Source organism: Danio aesculapii, chromosome 2 (genome assembly GCF_903798145.1).
Source record: "Danio aesculapii chromosome 2, fDanAes4.1, whole genome shotgun sequence".
Lineage (NCBI taxonomy): Eukaryota > Metazoa > Chordata > Actinopteri > Cypriniformes > Danionidae > Danio > Danio aesculapii.
In genome coordinates this window covers 1,718,489-1,736,235 of record NC_079436.1, presented here as the reverse complement: position 1 = coordinate 1,736,235, position 17,747 = coordinate 1,718,489, and the positions used below count along the sequence as shown (strand labels likewise).

The window sequence follows — 17,747 nt, the reverse complement described above, 5'->3', positions numbered from 1 at the left end:
TGTGTAAACTGTGTGTGTGTGTGTGTGCGTGTGTGTGTGTGTCTACAGCTGCTTCTTGAATATTGTGATGTTCTCAGCAGTAAAGGCTGAAGGTCGACACTTTATTCCAGCAGAGAGAAATGAGGCTCAACTGGGAATCAGTTTAGTGAGATCTGGAGTGTGTGTGTGTGTGTGTGTGTGTGTGTGTGTTTCACTGTGCTGACTGAAAGGTTAAGTGTTACAGCAGTCCAGTCGAGACCTCGGACAAGCAGCCGACGGCCTGTTTTTACAAGCCGAGTCTGATGCTGTAAAAGTGTGAATTCACTGACAGGCTCAATATGCTGAATGCACGGATGGAAATATCTGACTATTCATATTATGAGGACAGGCATGCAGCGGGTTCAGCCTTTTCAGTGCACATGCTCATCACTTCAATAGAGTCCATGAGGAGGAATGCATTTTCTGCATAACTGTTGGAAAGACAAGCAAGTGTGCATTGATAACCTGCACTACGGAATCAGATCAGTCTCAGAAATGAGACATTTATGAAATATAACTCATACACACACAGCACAATTCACATTTACAAAATCCAGTTTGTAAATTCAAAACACAATTCATAAATATACAAAATAATTAAGTAAAATACTTACAAACTTCACCAATTGGCAAAAGTGAAGAATTAATAAACCTCGAGAGAAACAGACTCAGTTGGGCATGACCATTTCTCCTATGGCCCAACATCTTGTCCAGGTTGGTGTACAGGCTGGCCATTCAGGATCAATGCGAGGACTCTTCTGTCACTGGGGTCTTACAGGGATCAGTTTCATGCTCCCCACTCCTCCATAACCACCACAGCAGCTGCTCAGGATACGGCCTGGTCCAGGATTATGGAAACCTCTGGAATAATAAAAAAAAGACTTACATAAGTGCAGATGCCGTTCAAATTATAATGTCTTTAGGGAAGTATTCCCGACTCCGGTTGCCCTAAATAATGCAGACTAATAATCCTTTAGAGCATTTGGATTTCAAAAGCATTTGTGTTTTATGTGTATGCTAATGCAAAGAGATGTGCCTTTAATCTAGTTTTACACTGACAGAGTGTGTCTGCTTCCCGAACTGTGCTAGGAAGTTCCAGAGTTTAGCTGCAGACATGAGAAAGATCTACCGCCTACAGTTGATGCTGATATTCTGGGAATAATCAATTGTCCAGAATTTATTGAGAGTAGTGGATGTGAGGGGCTATAATCCACCAGGAGCTCCCACAAATACTGGGGAGCTAAGCTGTTCAGGGCTTTGTAGGTAGTCAATCAAATTTTAACATCTATTGATTCCTTTTCTTTTCAGCTTAGTCTCTTTATTAATCTGGGGTCACCACAGCGGAATGAACCGCCAACTTATCCAGCACATGTTTTACGCATCGGATGCCCTTCCAATCGCAACCCATCTCAAAACATTCATACACACTCATTCACACACATACACTATGGACAATTTAGCCTACCCAATTCACCTGTACCTCATGTCTTTGGACAGTGGGGGAAACCGGAGCACCCGGAGGAAACCCACGCCAACACGGGGAGAACATGCAAACTCCACCACAGAAACGCCAAATCTTCTTGTTTGAGGCGGCAGCACTTCTACTGTGCCAACAATTTTAACATTTATAGGATATTTAATAGGGAGCCAATTCAATGAGGACAGAACTGGAGTAATATGATCTTATTTCTTTGTTCTACAAAGCACTCCAGCAGCTGTATTTTGAACCAGCTGAAGTTTGTTAATTAGGTTAACATGGCAACCGCCTAGTAATGGATTACAATAGTCTAATCAAGAGGTCATGAAAGCATGAATAAGCTTTTCCGCATCAGACATTGATAGCATATGTTGAAGTTTTACAGATGCTTGAAATCTGGCCTTCAAATGACAGGTTGCTATCAAAATCACCCCCAATTTTTTGACTGAAGATGAGGACTGAACTAAGAATCCATCAAGGGTTAGACAGTGTTCTAGGTTTTTGCGTGTGAGGTTTTTAGGTCCAATAAGCAAGACCTTAGTTTTATCTGAATTTTATAATAAGAAGTTATTAGTCATCCAATTTTTAATATCAGCTATACAATCTGTTAAATTCGTGAATAAGTTATCAGGTTGAGAGGACAAATAAAGTTGTGGATCATTAGCCTAACAGTGGATGCTAGCTAACTCCATGTATTTATTTTTTAATGGTTATGATCCAGCAGGGGGCAGTGTGAGTGTTATTCCTCCTCCAGGTCTCCAGCACAGAGGAAGATTCCGGCTTAGCGAGTGAAGATCGCGGCGAGAAAGTCAAGAGACTCCGCGATCACCGTGGCGGAGATCACAGCTCTCATCCGCGGCACGGAAGCAGAAACCCCGCAGAGGGATCACTCCCGTTACCGGACTCCCGGTGCTCCGCGATAAGACCCGGCCTGAGGTGTCGAGTTCACGGAAGCTTTTCCCAAGGACTCGCCGAGGATCGCCAGAGTCTCCCGCACTATGGGAAACGCAGCGACCGCCAAGAAAGGCAATGAACTGGAGAGCGGTAAGAAGATGAGATTAATCACATTACATTTAAATCACATTAATATATAATTTATATCTTTAGGAAGTCTTTAAAAAACGGCGGTGTTTGTTTAACTTTGCAGCTAACGGCGGCTAATGATGCTAGCTGCTTAACCGAGTGCAAATGTTAAGCAGGACTGGAGAGCTTTACTATTATAAACGCACTAACTTACAGCTCTTTATTCATCTCTTATATAAAGCATAGACAAATTATTAAGCGTTTAAATGAATTAATTAGTTGTTTATCTACTGGAAACCGCAGAGTGAAACCGTTAAACTAGCTTCATACCAGGCCTAATGGTAGCCGCTGTACTCGTTTTAACAGATAAGTCAATGTACATGATAATTGTGCAGAATTAAACCATAACACGGGGAATGTGTAGGTTTGCTTGTAGTATTTGTGCCTCAAGCATATGCAGCAGAGTCAGAAGGTTAAAGGCTAATAGGCTATTCGCTAGTCAGAGGCCCTGAGCTCTGCTGTATCGCCACAAACACTCGATCTCTTATCGTTCACATATGTTTTTGGGGCTTTAGATAGTGTGTGCATGAGAATGAAGAGTTGATGTTGTTGTGTTGAAGCGAATAACCGTGTATATAGGGAGATGTGTGTGTGTTGGGCCTGTTCACAGCAGTCTCTCCTGCCTCTAGTAAACAACATCAAGCCATTAAGTTAATTAAACGCCTGTTGTTGCTGTTGGCAATGCGATAAACTGTTGAAAAAAGAGCTCAAATAAGCTGTTTTGTAGGGGGTTTGCTGTAATACACGTGAAGATTAGTGATTGTTGGGTTGTTTGGCTACGTGCTGGCTGTTTGGCTTAATGTTCAGGCTGTTTATGAGATGTTAAGCATGAATAAGTGTAATATCTAGAACTGATATTGCTGTATTTAAAATAAATTTACTCGAGGGGTGTAAATTGAGAGTAAATGTTAATTTTTAGGTGAACTATGCTTTTAAATAACTGAATGTTTGTGTCGAGAAATGATTCGTTGTCCACACATTTTAGTTTCTTCAAATCATGTGTTATTACAAAGATATAGTTCACCTAAAATTGAAAGTCTGTCATCGTTTACTCGTCCAAACGTGTTTTATTTTATTTTTTATTAAAAAAAAATGTTGGACATCAGTAGCCATCGACTTGCATTGTATTTGTTTTTTCTGCCATTGAAGTCATTAGCTATGTTTCCATCCACCTATTTTGTATACACGTTTTGGATATGCGCATAAAAAAGGTTTATTGAAATGGCAAGATGCGTATAAGTTTCAAAAATGCACCAAATGCACTGGTACAACCCTTCCTACTCCCCAAGAACTGTACTTATGCAGAGCGAGCAGAAGGGCTGCCAGAATCACTCTGGACCCCTCACACCCAGCACACTGCCTCTTTGAACTTTTACCTTCTGGTCGACGCTACAGAGCACTGCGCAGCAGAACAGCCCGACACAGAAACAGTTTCTTCCCTCAGGCAATCAATCTCATGAACACTTGATGATAATAATTGTGGAACCAACATCACTACTTGCTATACACTTTTATACACATATACACTTATTTAACCACACACTTACATGCCAATTTGCACTTAACAGCTGCACATATAATGTTGTATATAGTAATAAACACATACATACACTTGTAAATTTGCACTCACTACTTACTTCTATTTTTTGAAAATATATTTATTATCTGTTTTTTGTCCTGTCTCTGTTATCCTGTTGCACTGTAGAAGCTCTGTCACCAAAACAAATTCCTCGTATGTGTTAACATACCTGGCAATAAAGCTCTTTCTGATTCTGATTCTAAAGAAACGTGCGCATAACTGAGTAGGTTAAACTTCATATTCGATAAGAAAAGATGCACTTTTACCAAACAAATTCTGCATTAAAATAAATCATGTGATTTTGTTTCAAGAGATCATGTGATTATAAAAATGTTGTTTTGGTCTTTCTAAAACGCCTTAACCGTTTCAGTATTAGTGTTATTATATTATTAATGACCTCCAGAATCAAGAATGTCTGCGCTCCACGTTTCACGTCTCCAAACGTCACCATGCGTTCATTGCGTGTCGGTGTTGTCTTCTGAGGCGCAAGTCATTTATTAAATAAAACAAAGATTGACGCAGCTTCTCCTACTGCAGTAAATTCCATTTTTACTGTTGATATTTGGCGCCATAATCAGGAAGTGATGGTTTTGTTCTCTTTGACTCGTTGGATGGAAACGCTGCTTTATTCTTACCTCTTTTATGTGATAATCCTGTTTTGCACAAATTTAATTAGTATCTTTGGATGGAAACACAGCTATAGACCCTTTTCACACCCCCGGGTTTCTCAGCAGCGGATCTCGTCATTGTTAGGAAAACTTGGAGTGCAGTGAATAGGAGAATGCAACAAATAATTGTTTTACAATCTTATTTGCTCAAATAATAAAAGAAAAACGCCACAATGTTGTGAAGACTTTCAGAAAAAGGAAAAAAAAAATGTGTGTGACTGATGACGGCAGCCAGAGGAGAGAATAACATCAAATTTGCTGTCCTATCCCATAGACTCTGCATTAAAAACCACTTGCACATGTTCGTTTTTTTGTCAATTGAAGCAAAGATGATGCATACATAAATACATGTAAATGTTCATACGTTTTTAAGAAACAATAAAAATATTAAAAACTTGAAAGGATTTAACATGCTGATGACCGTAAACAAGTCATAACAGGCTTGTGATAAGAGTCCATTGGTTACTGATTTCTATCTTCACAATATTTTCTTTATTGTTGAACAAAAAAGAAACTCATAAACTTTTAAATTCACTTGAGAGAGTATTAATAGTGGTGTAACGCAGTGGTTCTCAAACTGGGGGTCGTGACCCCTGCAGGGGTCGCAGAATAATTTCAAGGGGTCGCGAGAGTAATTTAAAAATTGTGTAATTTTCAGTGATTATAATAAATATTTTTCAGTATTACAAATAAAAGCTAATATTTTCAGATTTTTTAAAAGATATTACTGATTAATAAAGTATTTAGGACACATTCATGCAGAATGCATCTTTGTACTTGAAACGCAGCGCTCAGGAACAGTTTAAAACTGTTGTCATGTCAACTTGCCGCAGTAAACAAAGCCTTCAACGGCTATCCCCGCCTTCGCGCTCTTCTTATTGGCCCACTGCTCTAAGAACTGAACACAAATGATTGGTTAAAATAAGCTGTCAATCACTCAGTCAACGCCTCCTGTCCTCAGATGACAGGAGCTACAACCGCGAAAATGTAAAGCGCTGAAGATGAGAATGAAAACAACACTGACAGATTTAGTTTTAGAAACACCTAAAGCTACAAATAATAGCACATCTGATTACTGAACATGTGGTGAATGTTAATCCACCATCTACACTTATTGACGAGTGGATAAGACTTCCATTGGCTATGTCCGCTATGAAAATAACTAAAGCATTCACTGTAAAGGCTGTGGGACAGAATTTTCAGGTAACTGTTTGTATAGTATAGTAAATACAGTTAAAACATTGTGAACAGCTTAAAGCTATTTTTATTGTTTGTATATGCTTTGGTAGAGGGGGGTCGCGAGTTCTTGACGATCTTACATTGGGGGTCGCTGGTTTAAAAGTTTGAGAACCACTGGTGTAACGGATCACAAGTCTCATGGTTCGGATCACATTATAGTTTTTGTAGTCACAGATTGGACCATTTTTCAGGGGAGTCAAATGTAATTTGCTTAACATTTATTACAGAAACAGCACGGCAAGACACTTTTGGTTTTAACAAACAGAACTGAGACGCTGTAATTTCATTAAAAATAAATGAAGAAATAATCAGCTGAATAAAAATAATTAGTGAAATATTCAGTGCAGTTAAAATTTCACTGTTTCTACTGTTGCTGATAACGTTAAATGTAGAAATCTAACAGTATAATTTGTACAACCCATATTTATTTTTTCAATAAATGATTCAGTTTTTCACTCATTAGTCTTCATGTTTCATTGCTAGATGATCATTCTTGAAGAATTATTCAGTGGCATGTTTTTGATGGCTGGTTGTCGCCATCTACAGGTTAAATAATGTAATTGCTGCCTACAACTTCCATTTTTGAGCGTCAAGTTAAATGCATATGATGGTGATTTTAATCTTTACCATAAACATCAGTGGCTTTATCTGAACTATAAACTATATTGACTGTTTGTAACTTGATTAAGACTAAAAAGTCTCAAAAAACTAAAGACTGAATCTTTCTTGATATTTGCATTTTTCAAACACAGATTTGAACACAGCGATTGGATGGATTAATAAACATATGCTAATCACCATCATTTATAGTTTATGTTGTGTGGGTGTTGAGATCCCGATCTTTTAATGATTAATCATGCGGCTTAAACTGAATGCATTAATGCAGGCTAAATGAGTAGTGAGAGAAAACACCTTTAATAACCTTAGAAACCCACCACCTCCCCAATAACCCACCACAACTTCTTCTGTCATCATTATATTATACAGGAAAGCCTAAATGCTTTCATACATGTGATTTCAATGACGTGAGAGGCGATCTCTCTACGACCTTTACAAATTTAGTAAAATTAAAAAAATATATATTTATCACGTTTTCCGAACCGTGGGTTGTGACCCATACGAATCAATCGTGATCCATTACACCAGTAGTAAATAGGGAGTACATTTTCTTTTTTGGAACTATCCCTTTAAATCATTTAGGTGAGTGTTTTCATCAAGAAACGTACTAGCTTTATGATGTAGTTATTTCTAAAATTTGTGTTTCTTCAAATCATAAATATCTGTTTTTATGTAAACACATAAGGGAGAATTTTAGTATAATTATGCTGCTGATATCATCCAATGAGTCATGCATTGCACCAAACTCTCTAAACTAATCTATTTATATTGAGATTTTGTTTGCGCTGGGCTTGGTTTGGTATGCAAACCTGTTTCTGCCACAGGATAATGAAGTAAAAAAGATAATTGCGAACTTCCGTCTCACATTTCTGAGTTGCTTCTCACAATTATGTCTTCTCTTTTCTGTCGTCTTCACAGTTGTGGGACAAAATCAAAGTCGTAAAATAAAAATACTAAATCAGAGAGGGAAGATGGCAGAAGTGTTAGATATAAACTTGGAAATCAAGAAAGTGCTAAAATTGTGAGGAAAATGGGCAATTTTTCTATTTATTTTACATTTTTATTGATTTTTTTTTTGTTAATTGTAAGTTCTGAGTTTTAATATTACGATTTCTGTTATTATTTATTTGATTATTATTAATTTATTTATTATTATTATTTCACTTAACAATGTTAGATTTTCGACTCTGGTCATCTTGTGCACATTTGACTGCAGCAGCAGCTTGAGTTGCATGAGTTTGTACATGCATAGGGAATGTGCATGAGTGCAGGTTGCTACATGTTTTGATTGATGTAAATGCATATTATAGTAACATCCAGATGGATGCTAACTAGTAAAATTGAATACACAAATCCAAAAATAAAAAATACTAATGTGAGAGTGTTAAAGGCTATCTTAAATAATAATAGTTTTTGTTATGAAATTATGTAATACAGTTATTATTTCTAGATTAAAAAACTATAAGTTGTGTATTTTGTTTTAAAATCACCTAAATGTTTTGTTTTTGTAATTGTAATACATTAAATATGTCCTAATAATCAAACATCTGCTAACAAAAGTGGCTCGTGTTTGAGCCTGACCATGTAAAACAGTTCAGATTGGTCTAAAGGGATAGTTGACTCAGCTTGTTGTATTCATGTGTGTAAATAAATGTGTGCACTGTACATTTAAATAGTAGTTTAAATCACTAATCATGTTTGCATTATATTATCAGTAGCTATGTAAAATTAAATCGTTTATGCTTTACATTTTTAATTTTACACTGCTCTGCAGGCCCTTACTAATATCATTAATTACCCTCAGTAAACATCCTCTCCATAAAGACACTCTGTACATTTCCCATTATAAATATATCAACTCTTACTTTTTGGAAAACTTTGTAAACGATTTTTTTAATATTTGTTTAATTTTATTAATTTTTTGATGATGATTAAATCTCATAAAATAGACCCTTATGACTGAGAAGTCATGGTCACAAATATTGAAAATAAAAATATATAAATAAATAAACTGTAGACAAAATAAAAAGCTTGTCATATTTAATCGAGGTGTCACTTAATACATTGTTTATGGTAGTAATATTTTTTTTCATTTTTATATATATATATATATATATATATATATATATATATATATATATATATATATACACATACATACATACATACATACATACATATATACATTTTTATGTTGGACCTGCAGTCATTTAGTATTTAAAGTGTATATTACTATTTATTTTAAATTTCTACATTCTTAATCAAACAGATGCCCTGAAGATAGAAATGAAATAAAAATATGATTCCAAAATGAATTAATGCATTTTTGAGTAAATACTTTAAAACGTAAAAAAATAGCCCTGTAGATGTGATCAAGATATATGAAAAATCATTAATCGATTGATTTTTCAGAAATGGAACTATATTGTTAATAGTTGTGTATTGTCATCAGGATATGTGATTACTTGTATCCTGATATGATATTTTTGTTGTATCTTTTGCGTTATTTACTAACTTTGATTAGGTAGACATTCTCCCTTTGTACATCAGAGGGGGAAAGCCCCGCCCACTAGTGCCCATCTCTCCCTCATTAGCATAAACAGCAGCCCTTAGTGAGAAGCAGCCGTCTGTCCATTAGCCATTAGAGGGTTTGAGCTGCTGATGATAATGTCGGTGTGGATAGATAACATTAGTCTTGATTTGAATCTGCTGCTATACTGATTCAAAGGTGTTTGTAGCTCCGCCCTATTTTAAAAAGAGAACAATGTCATTTGCATTTAAAGTGACAGTCACCAAAACAACACAATTCGAAGCAAAGCCTGAAAGGGTCAGTTTCAAAGAGTTTTAAAACATTATTTGTGTGGTATTTTGAGCTTGAACCTTAAACACACACTTTGAGGACGTCACAGACTTATTTTACATCTTGTAAAAAGGGGCATAATAGGTCCACTTTAAATTAAAAGTATTTTAGATGCTTGAATACTTCTGGTATAAACAGTAAAATTCTCTCTGAGACTAGCAGAGTGGTGATTTTTTTTCCTCTACAGCGCACACACACACACACACACACACACACACACACACCAGTCACCTGTAATCTTGCTACTATGAAGATCTTTCCAAGCCTAAGTACACTTAGCTTTAGTCATTGACGTGAACAGCTTGTCATTTTCAGGGGATAAGAGTAATTAGTAGATTTGAAAAGCTCAATGCTATAAACTGCAATCAGCACGGTTAGTTTAAGAGTAAAACATCTACCCAAGATGCACTGCTCCATATGATGAGCCTACATCTGGTGTGAACTTTACATCTGCTTAAAATACTTGGGTGCAGCTAAAATAATCAGTCTATTACGTTCATGCTGATGATTTTAGCTGTGCATTTGCATGTTTTGGATATTTAAGTACCGTCTAAATAAGGCTGCACAATATATCTTAATTATCGATATTGTACTAATAATATATGCAATATTCATATCGCAGACTTTTGCATTGGTTGTTTATCTAAATTCGACCAATCATATGGGGCCATAGTATTGTTAGCTCCGCCTTCCCAGTAGTTTCGGTTCTGCTATTGGCTGGAGCGACCCAAAAGCTGAACCCAGAGCTGAAAATAAACACTAATGGCGGTAAAATGACAACAGCCAATCAGAGTCCAAATATCTGTGAAGGTTTTTACTCATTCACAGTGTTTTAAAGACTAAATGTTTGCACCTTGACGCAGCTTTTTAGTCTGAATGGGAATTAATTAGATCAAAAAATATCTTTACCAGTTTGTTTTAAAATCATTAAATAAATGAATAATACAGAGCATTTTTAAAGGGAAATGTTATATTAAAATGGTGCTTCCACATCAGATGTGTATAAAGCATCAAGCATGAGTGATTTACATGTTAAGTCAATGCAAAGAAGTGAATAGACATCCTGCCTGATTCTTGCAAATGACGCGATTTGCACGAATAAAGCTGCGTAAGCTGATTGCATTGCGTGTTTGACACCCGAATCGCTTGAGTTGGTACGTCTGAACTTCAGCAGACATTCACACCGCATTAACCAATCAGGAGCTTGCTCTTGTAGAGGCGTGATTATGACGTAGCACCTGTGGTGGTGTCATAAGGGGAAATCCTCCTGCTGACACTGGACAACAGTTGATCAAACTGGGCTCGGCTCAGTCTGAATTACTGCTGAAAACCTCCATTATCCAGGTATAGTTTCTGTAGGAGTTTCCTCTGAAAGGATCTAGTGGGCTCAGACATGGCGCTGAACGAATCTACGCTGTTTTTCATCCTTCCTAAAGCACAAAAAACACAGCTAATTTCTCAATAATATCCATGTTAACCATTTAGCAACGAAGCTAGATTCACTGGGGAGACCGAAGCCCTGCCCATGAAGCGAATCCACATCTATTGTGAAGCAAATTTGACGCGTGAATGAAGCGAGTAAACTGTTCAGATGTCTATTTACACGTGAATTGCGCGATTTATTTGCTTGTGCCGCATCTGGTGTGAACACAGCTTAAGAAATATCATTATTGCACTACTCAACAACATCACATATTTTTCTAGTGTCGTCCAGCCCTAGTTTTAAGGTTGTTTGACTGGTGGAGCAGGTTACACAACAGTTAGCCTGCAGATAAAAGGTAATTAAGTTAAGTATGGTGGTGTATCGTTAAAAAATTCCTACATGTCAATCAGTGTCAGTCAAAACTGTGTTCAGAGATAAACACAGATGAGCATAACTAATGCTTAATTTAACGATGTTCAAAGCTGACAGAAAATCCAAATAGCAATACACTTGTAGTAAAACATTACAAAATCATGTTCTAATAATAATTACATTAATTATAGACAACATCAAACTGTAAAGCCAGAGTATTTAAAGTGGAACATTGACTTAAATGTATATTGTTTAGCTCAAATGTCTCAATTTTACATGTTTAATTTATAATTTGGTTCATTAATGGTTGTTTTGTTACTAAATGAGCACACTATTTGATTAAAATGATCTAATTTTATAATTTATTTTCTTTCTATTACATATGTATGTAGGCAGATATATGTGTATGTTAAATGCACAGGCTCTTGTTTTGATTTTGTATACCTCCTGACAAAAATTAAGCTAATTATTGTTCTTATCAAATTTAAGAAGCTTAAAATAATAATTATTTTTTTTTAAACTGAGGGTTACCAGTGTTGCAGCACACGTTAATTAGTTAATAAATAAGGATGGAACAATAAATTAATGCATTATAAATTAAGAAATAATTATGCGTCGATTCTGAAATAGTTTGATGGCATTGTGATTCTCTTTTGAATCGCAGTTAACTGTTATTAATGTGGTACGAATTATTATTTTGGTACCACTGACCGTGAAAACATCAGAAAAACCTGTAACCATTGACTGCCACAGTATTTGCTTTTCCTACTGTGGACATCAAAGGTTTGAGGCACTTCCCAATTTGATCTAAAATAGATCTATTTAAATGTTTTTCTGTACAACATTATTATAAATTGGTGGCATAATTGTGAACTGATTTCAAAACTCGCACACTTTTAACCTTAAGTCTAGAACCATAATCTTAAGCGGTTGTATTTTTCGAAATGGTTCATTCCAGGCCGTCGCATACTTGTGAAGAAGAACATACCATAAAAGGATGAGACCGTGAGAAGATCCTCCTGCAGACGTTTGCTGTGGCAGAAAGCTTCAAACAGTCAGAATGACACAAGCTAGCTGTTAGGGCTGTGTGGTATTAAAGAAATATGTTAGAACTAAAAATGTTAGAACTAATATAGTTGAAGTCAAAATTATTTGCCCTCCTGTGTCCTCCTTTATCAAATATTTCCCAAATGATGTTTAAAAGATTCAGGAATTTTTCACAGTATTTCCTATAATATATTTTTTATAATAAAAAATATTTAATAATATTTGTTATATTTTGGCTAGAATAAAAGCAGTTCTTAATTAAAAAAAAAAAAACATGTTAAGGTCAATATTATTAGCCCCCTTAACCAACATTTTGTTGAAAACCTCCATTATCCAGGTATAGTTTCTGGAGGAGTTTCCTCTGAAAGGATCTAGTGGGCTCAGACATGGCGCTGAACGAATCTACGCTGTTTTTCATCCTTCCTAAAGCACAAAAAACACAGCTAATTTCTCAATAAAATCCATGTTAACCTTTTAGCAACGAAGCTAGATTCACCGGGGAGACAGAAGCCCTGCCCATGAAGCGAATCCATGTCTGTGTGAAGCAAATTGACGCGTGAATGAAGCGAGTAAACTGTTCAGGCGTCTATTTACACGTGAATTGAGCGATTTATTTGCATGTGCCGCATCTGGTGTGAACACAGCTTAAGAAATATCATTATTGCACTACTCAACAACATTTTGTTTTGGATTGTCTCCAGCAGTGGTCCTCAACCACTGGGCCACGAATGAGTAAATCCAATTAATCTTTTTTTAATTTTTATTTTTTTCAGAGTTGCACTTTGGTTTTGCTTTGAATACCAAATATTGTTTATCATATGCTTCTACAAAACATTTCTGTTTTCCTGGGATTTTACAGTGTTTTGCCATTCTATACCACTATTTAAAGGTGCTGGATGTATTTCACTCTTCTAAAGCAGTGGTCCTCAACCACCGTGCTGCGGACCGGTACTGGTCTGTGGATCAATTGGTATCGGGCCTCACAAAAAATCATGATTAATTTCTGTTTTATTTGTTATATATTATCTGAGTCTGAACGAGTTTTTATTTTGAAATTTTTATTCCTCTTTGCTAAGAGGAAAAGGCCCAGTGTAGGACCCACAAACAGCCAAAACTCAACAAATCAGCTGAATCCACCATGTCTGTGCAAGAAGATCCCCAGCTGGAGATCGCGTATGATGGCAGCCTTTTAGGGGCCGTTCGCATATTGAGTCTTTTCTAGAGTTCGCACAAGTTCTTTATTTTCAGTGGTGCTGTGTGACTTGCGCACACAAGCGGCGTGACACAGTTGCAGTTTCCAGATGTGCACTGTGAGTCACTTGACAATAACTGACCGATCAGCTTCAGCTAGTATGGAATGTACACATTTCAGTAGACTAATGATCAAATTATTTACAAACACTGCCTTGTTAAGAAAATGGTTAATGGTCACCTAGCAACCTACAACAGACCTACAGAGCGGCATTAAGTAAAACGGCAATAAACTCCAGCAAGATAAAGTCATTGTATGCAGAACCACAGACCTTTATCTATAAATAAAATATAATTATGAAAACTGTGTTCATCATAACTGAAAGCTACGTCATGCATCACGCACCTGTCAGTCAGTCTGTCAGCACGTCACCTTTAAGGGTTAAACAAACGCACAGCACTACTACGATTACAGAAGTTTGCGCTGTTATAATTTACTTATCTTTTAATGCGTTTTTGGTGCGATTATAACCCGCTATTTTAAAAAAACAACTGAATGTTTTGAATGAGAAGCTGTAATGTAGCCGTGGCTGGATGACTTTTGGTGTGGCGCCCCGCCACAGACGAATGAATGTAGCAGAAACCATGCTGTTGGTTTTACACCTTTTTTTACCGACCAAGTTTCTGGACACCATTATAATGACACAGATCACTCTGCCTATTCATGCCAGAGTCCCGCGGAAAAATTGATAGACAGGTGGTAATTTGTGTGTAACATTACTTACTTGATGATTTGCTTATGGGTAAAACAACGACCATGCAGGTCAGGTAGTTCACTGGTAGGCTACAAATAGTAAATTCATTATGAATTAATTATTCATAACTAAATTAGTTTACCTCTGCCTATGATGACGATGGCATCGGCCATCGCGATGTTTCACATTAGACATCGTACGATGCCAAATTGGTAGATGTCGCCACGGACCGATATAGGTCTGTGGCCTGGTGGTTGAAGACCACTGATCTCCAGAACAAACCACTGTTAAACAATGACTTGCCTAATTACCCTAACTTTACCCTAATTACCCTAGTTAAGCCTTTAAATGTCACTTAAAGCTGAATACTAGTGTCTTGAAGAATATCTAGTCTAATATTATTTACTGTCATCATGGCAAAGAGAAAGAAATGAGCTATTAGAAATGAGTTATTAAAACTATTGTGATTAGAAGTGTGGTGAGAATCTTCTCTCTTTTAACAGAAATTGGGGAATATGCAGGGGGGCTGATAGTTCAGACTTCAACTGTATGGGTCATATTATTTCAGGGAAAAGAAAGCATCATTAGATCTTCTGAAAGTGAACAACCGTGTTTTACTATTGCATAAAACAAATCAAACTCTTCAGCGTTTTTGCAATCTTGTAATAAACCATGATGTTTTCCCTCAGGTTGTCTCCAGCAGTCATCATACTTGTGTTATTAAGTGCTAAACCTGTGTCTCTTTTTCTCAGCGTTTGCATTGTCTAGTGTTGTTAAAGCTGTACTTTTGTCACATCTAATCCATGCCGCTTAACTATGTGATTGTTTGACGGAAATCTTTCTTTTATCTCTCTCTTTCTCTTTGTCCTTCTCTCCTCTTCTCTGTCTGATTCTTCATCATCCCATCCATGTGGGTGAATGTTCCTGAAAATCCTTGCTGATCTGTAGAGACTTTTGGTATGATCACAATTACATTAGGTTACTTCAGTGATGGAAAAAATACGATTTTGTAAGTTCTCTCGGCCGCTGTAAGACAAGCCGCAGTAAATATAATGATTAGCCTTCAATTTTTTCCATCACTGTGGTCAACTGAAGTCTGCTGTGGTGTTTTATGTGGGATTGTTGATGTCTTGCTCTTGTGTTAATGATAAATGCATGCCTCACAAAAAAACTAAACTAAAAAAAAAAACATCTTTTCACCATGATGTCCATGACAGCTTGATTTTTATCATGTCTAGAATGTGTGACAAGCTAGAAAAATGTTCCCTTGTGTACTTCTAATCTGTTTAGTCTTGAATGTGGATTATATTTGTTCATTTAGTTGAGTTCCTTTAACAAACGGTGGATCATTTGCTTGGTTTTTACTCATTTTGTTTTTGTTTTTACTCCTCCTCACAGTCAAAGAGTTCCTAGCCAAAGCCAAAGAAGATTTCTTGAGAAAATGGGAATCGCCACAACAGGTGAGTAACAATGGCATAGTTCATCCAACACCAAAAAAAAAATCAACATTTACTCACTTGCTTCTGTTCAACACAAAAGAAGCTACTTTGATAAATGTTGAAAACTGGTAGCCATTAGGTGTGCAATGGTTCAATCTGCTCACAGTTCGGTATGTATCACGGTTTTAGGGTCACGGTTTGGGTATGAAAAAAGTGCCTACAGAACAATTCGATAAACAATAATCATATTTACTGGGTAACAAACACCTAACAATGCAACAGCTTCACTGATATGACTGTAGATTTGCATTCTCTCGCATCCCCGCTGAAAAATGGTTGGCCTGGTTGGCTGGTTTTAGCTGGTCGACCAGCCTGGTTTTAGAGGAGTTTTGGCCACTTCCAGGCTGGTTTCCAGCCATTTCCAGCCTGGTCTTAGCTGGTCAGGCTGGGAGACGACCAGCTAAAACCAGCTTGACCAGCCTAGTCAGGCTGGGAGCCCAGCCTAAACCAGCTATGTCCAGCTTAAACCAGGCTGGTCAAGCTGGTTTTAGCTGGATTTAGCTGGTCATTTTCCAGCCTGACCAGCTAAGACCAGGCTGGAAATGGCTGAAAACCAGCCTGGAAATGGCCAAAACCCCTCTAAAACTAGCCAACCAGCCTAGGCTGGTTTAAGCTGGATTTTTCAGCAGGGATTAATGAAATAAAAGTAGGGCATTTTGAAAATTGTATGTTTAAATAAATTACTTAAGAAAATAAAAAGCTTAAATTTCCCCTTTTCTATTTTACATCTCAACTCAACAGTCTCAACCAATTATTCTGATAATAGTTATGTCAACACATCTTAATAATTGAGCACTTTTAAAGTATTGATTACTTCTGTTTACATTATGCTTTCATTACCAAGGCAACAACGCATTTTTATTCATGATTTCTTTATGATATTCCCGAGAGCTCCATTTCACTTATCAGCACCATCTTAGGATGTACTCACACTATGTACAGTTGCCTTGAGCCAGGCCAAAGCGCGCTTCTCCCCAGACGGCCCGCACACACATTACATTCGTGCCTGGGCACGCTTACGTAATTGATGATGCGCTGTTCAGCGAGCGCTCTCGCTCTCACATTTCTTTAGTTATATCGTTTTAGTTGTTTGATATGCAGTGACACACAGTCAAATATTTTAGCCGAACAGATCCGTGACTTTTGACACTCATAAACAATCATAAAGTCCTCGTGCTGCAGGAATTAAGATGTTTGCTGAAGTTGCAGCTGCCGTGCAGTGAGGGGTTTGCGTCGTTAATAATCTATGACAGTTTGTCTACATTGAACAGTAGGAATGATAAATAAATCCAAATGAAACAGTCCTGTAAAAGTCAGGTCTCGTCTTCAGTTTCGGGCTCTGGCGCACTTTGTACACTTTGAAAATGAAAAACAAAACCTTCGTCGCAGCACATTAATTAAAGCAACACTGACGAGCCATGTCTTTTGTTCTTCCACTTGTTTTTTATTGTCTCTCTGCCATCTGAACACTGTAACGGGTAAAAACTTTCCAGGACGCTATCATGCGTATTAATAAAGTTACTCCTCATTCACAATAGAGCGCGCTGATAGGTTTAAAGTTTTTCCTCTTGAATTAATGCTGCACGTTCCGAGACGTCACGATGTACTCGCAGGTACAGATGTCCACTCTCCACGCTGGAATACACGCAAGGATCTAATCAGAATCCGGATTAGATTCAGAAGAACGAATTTGCTCAAAGTAATGCAAAAACAACCAATTTTCACTTTTTACCGAACTATATGTGTCCTAATAGTGTTTATAGCATCGTGGGACACATATATGACTGTCAACTAGGGCTGCACGATTCCGGCAAAATGAATGACGTTTTTTTTGCTTAAGATCACGATTTTTCTTTATTTTCTGTAAAATAAAGGTTAATATTAGTAGCCTATTATTATTGTTAATTCTCAAACATAC

The 17,747-nt window shown here is 36.9% G+C and overlaps 1 protein-coding gene across 1 annotated transcript in view; it reads left to right on the top strand.

Annotated features, from left to right (window-relative positions):
• Window positions 1-2,254: 2,254 nt before the first annotated feature.
• prkacbb (protein kinase, cAMP-dependent, catalytic, beta b) overlaps window positions 2,255-17,747 on the top strand; it is a 30,307-nt gene continuing 14,814 nt past the window's right edge. Inside the window, exons 1-2 of the mRNA XM_056470644.1 lie at window positions 2,255-2,539; window positions 15,729-15,790. Coding sequence (XP_056326619.1) covers window positions 2,494-2,539; window positions 15,729-15,790 — 108 coding nt within the window. The 5' untranslated portion in view covers window positions 2,255-2,493. The remainder of the gene's footprint in view (window positions 2,540-15,728; window positions 15,791-17,747) is intronic.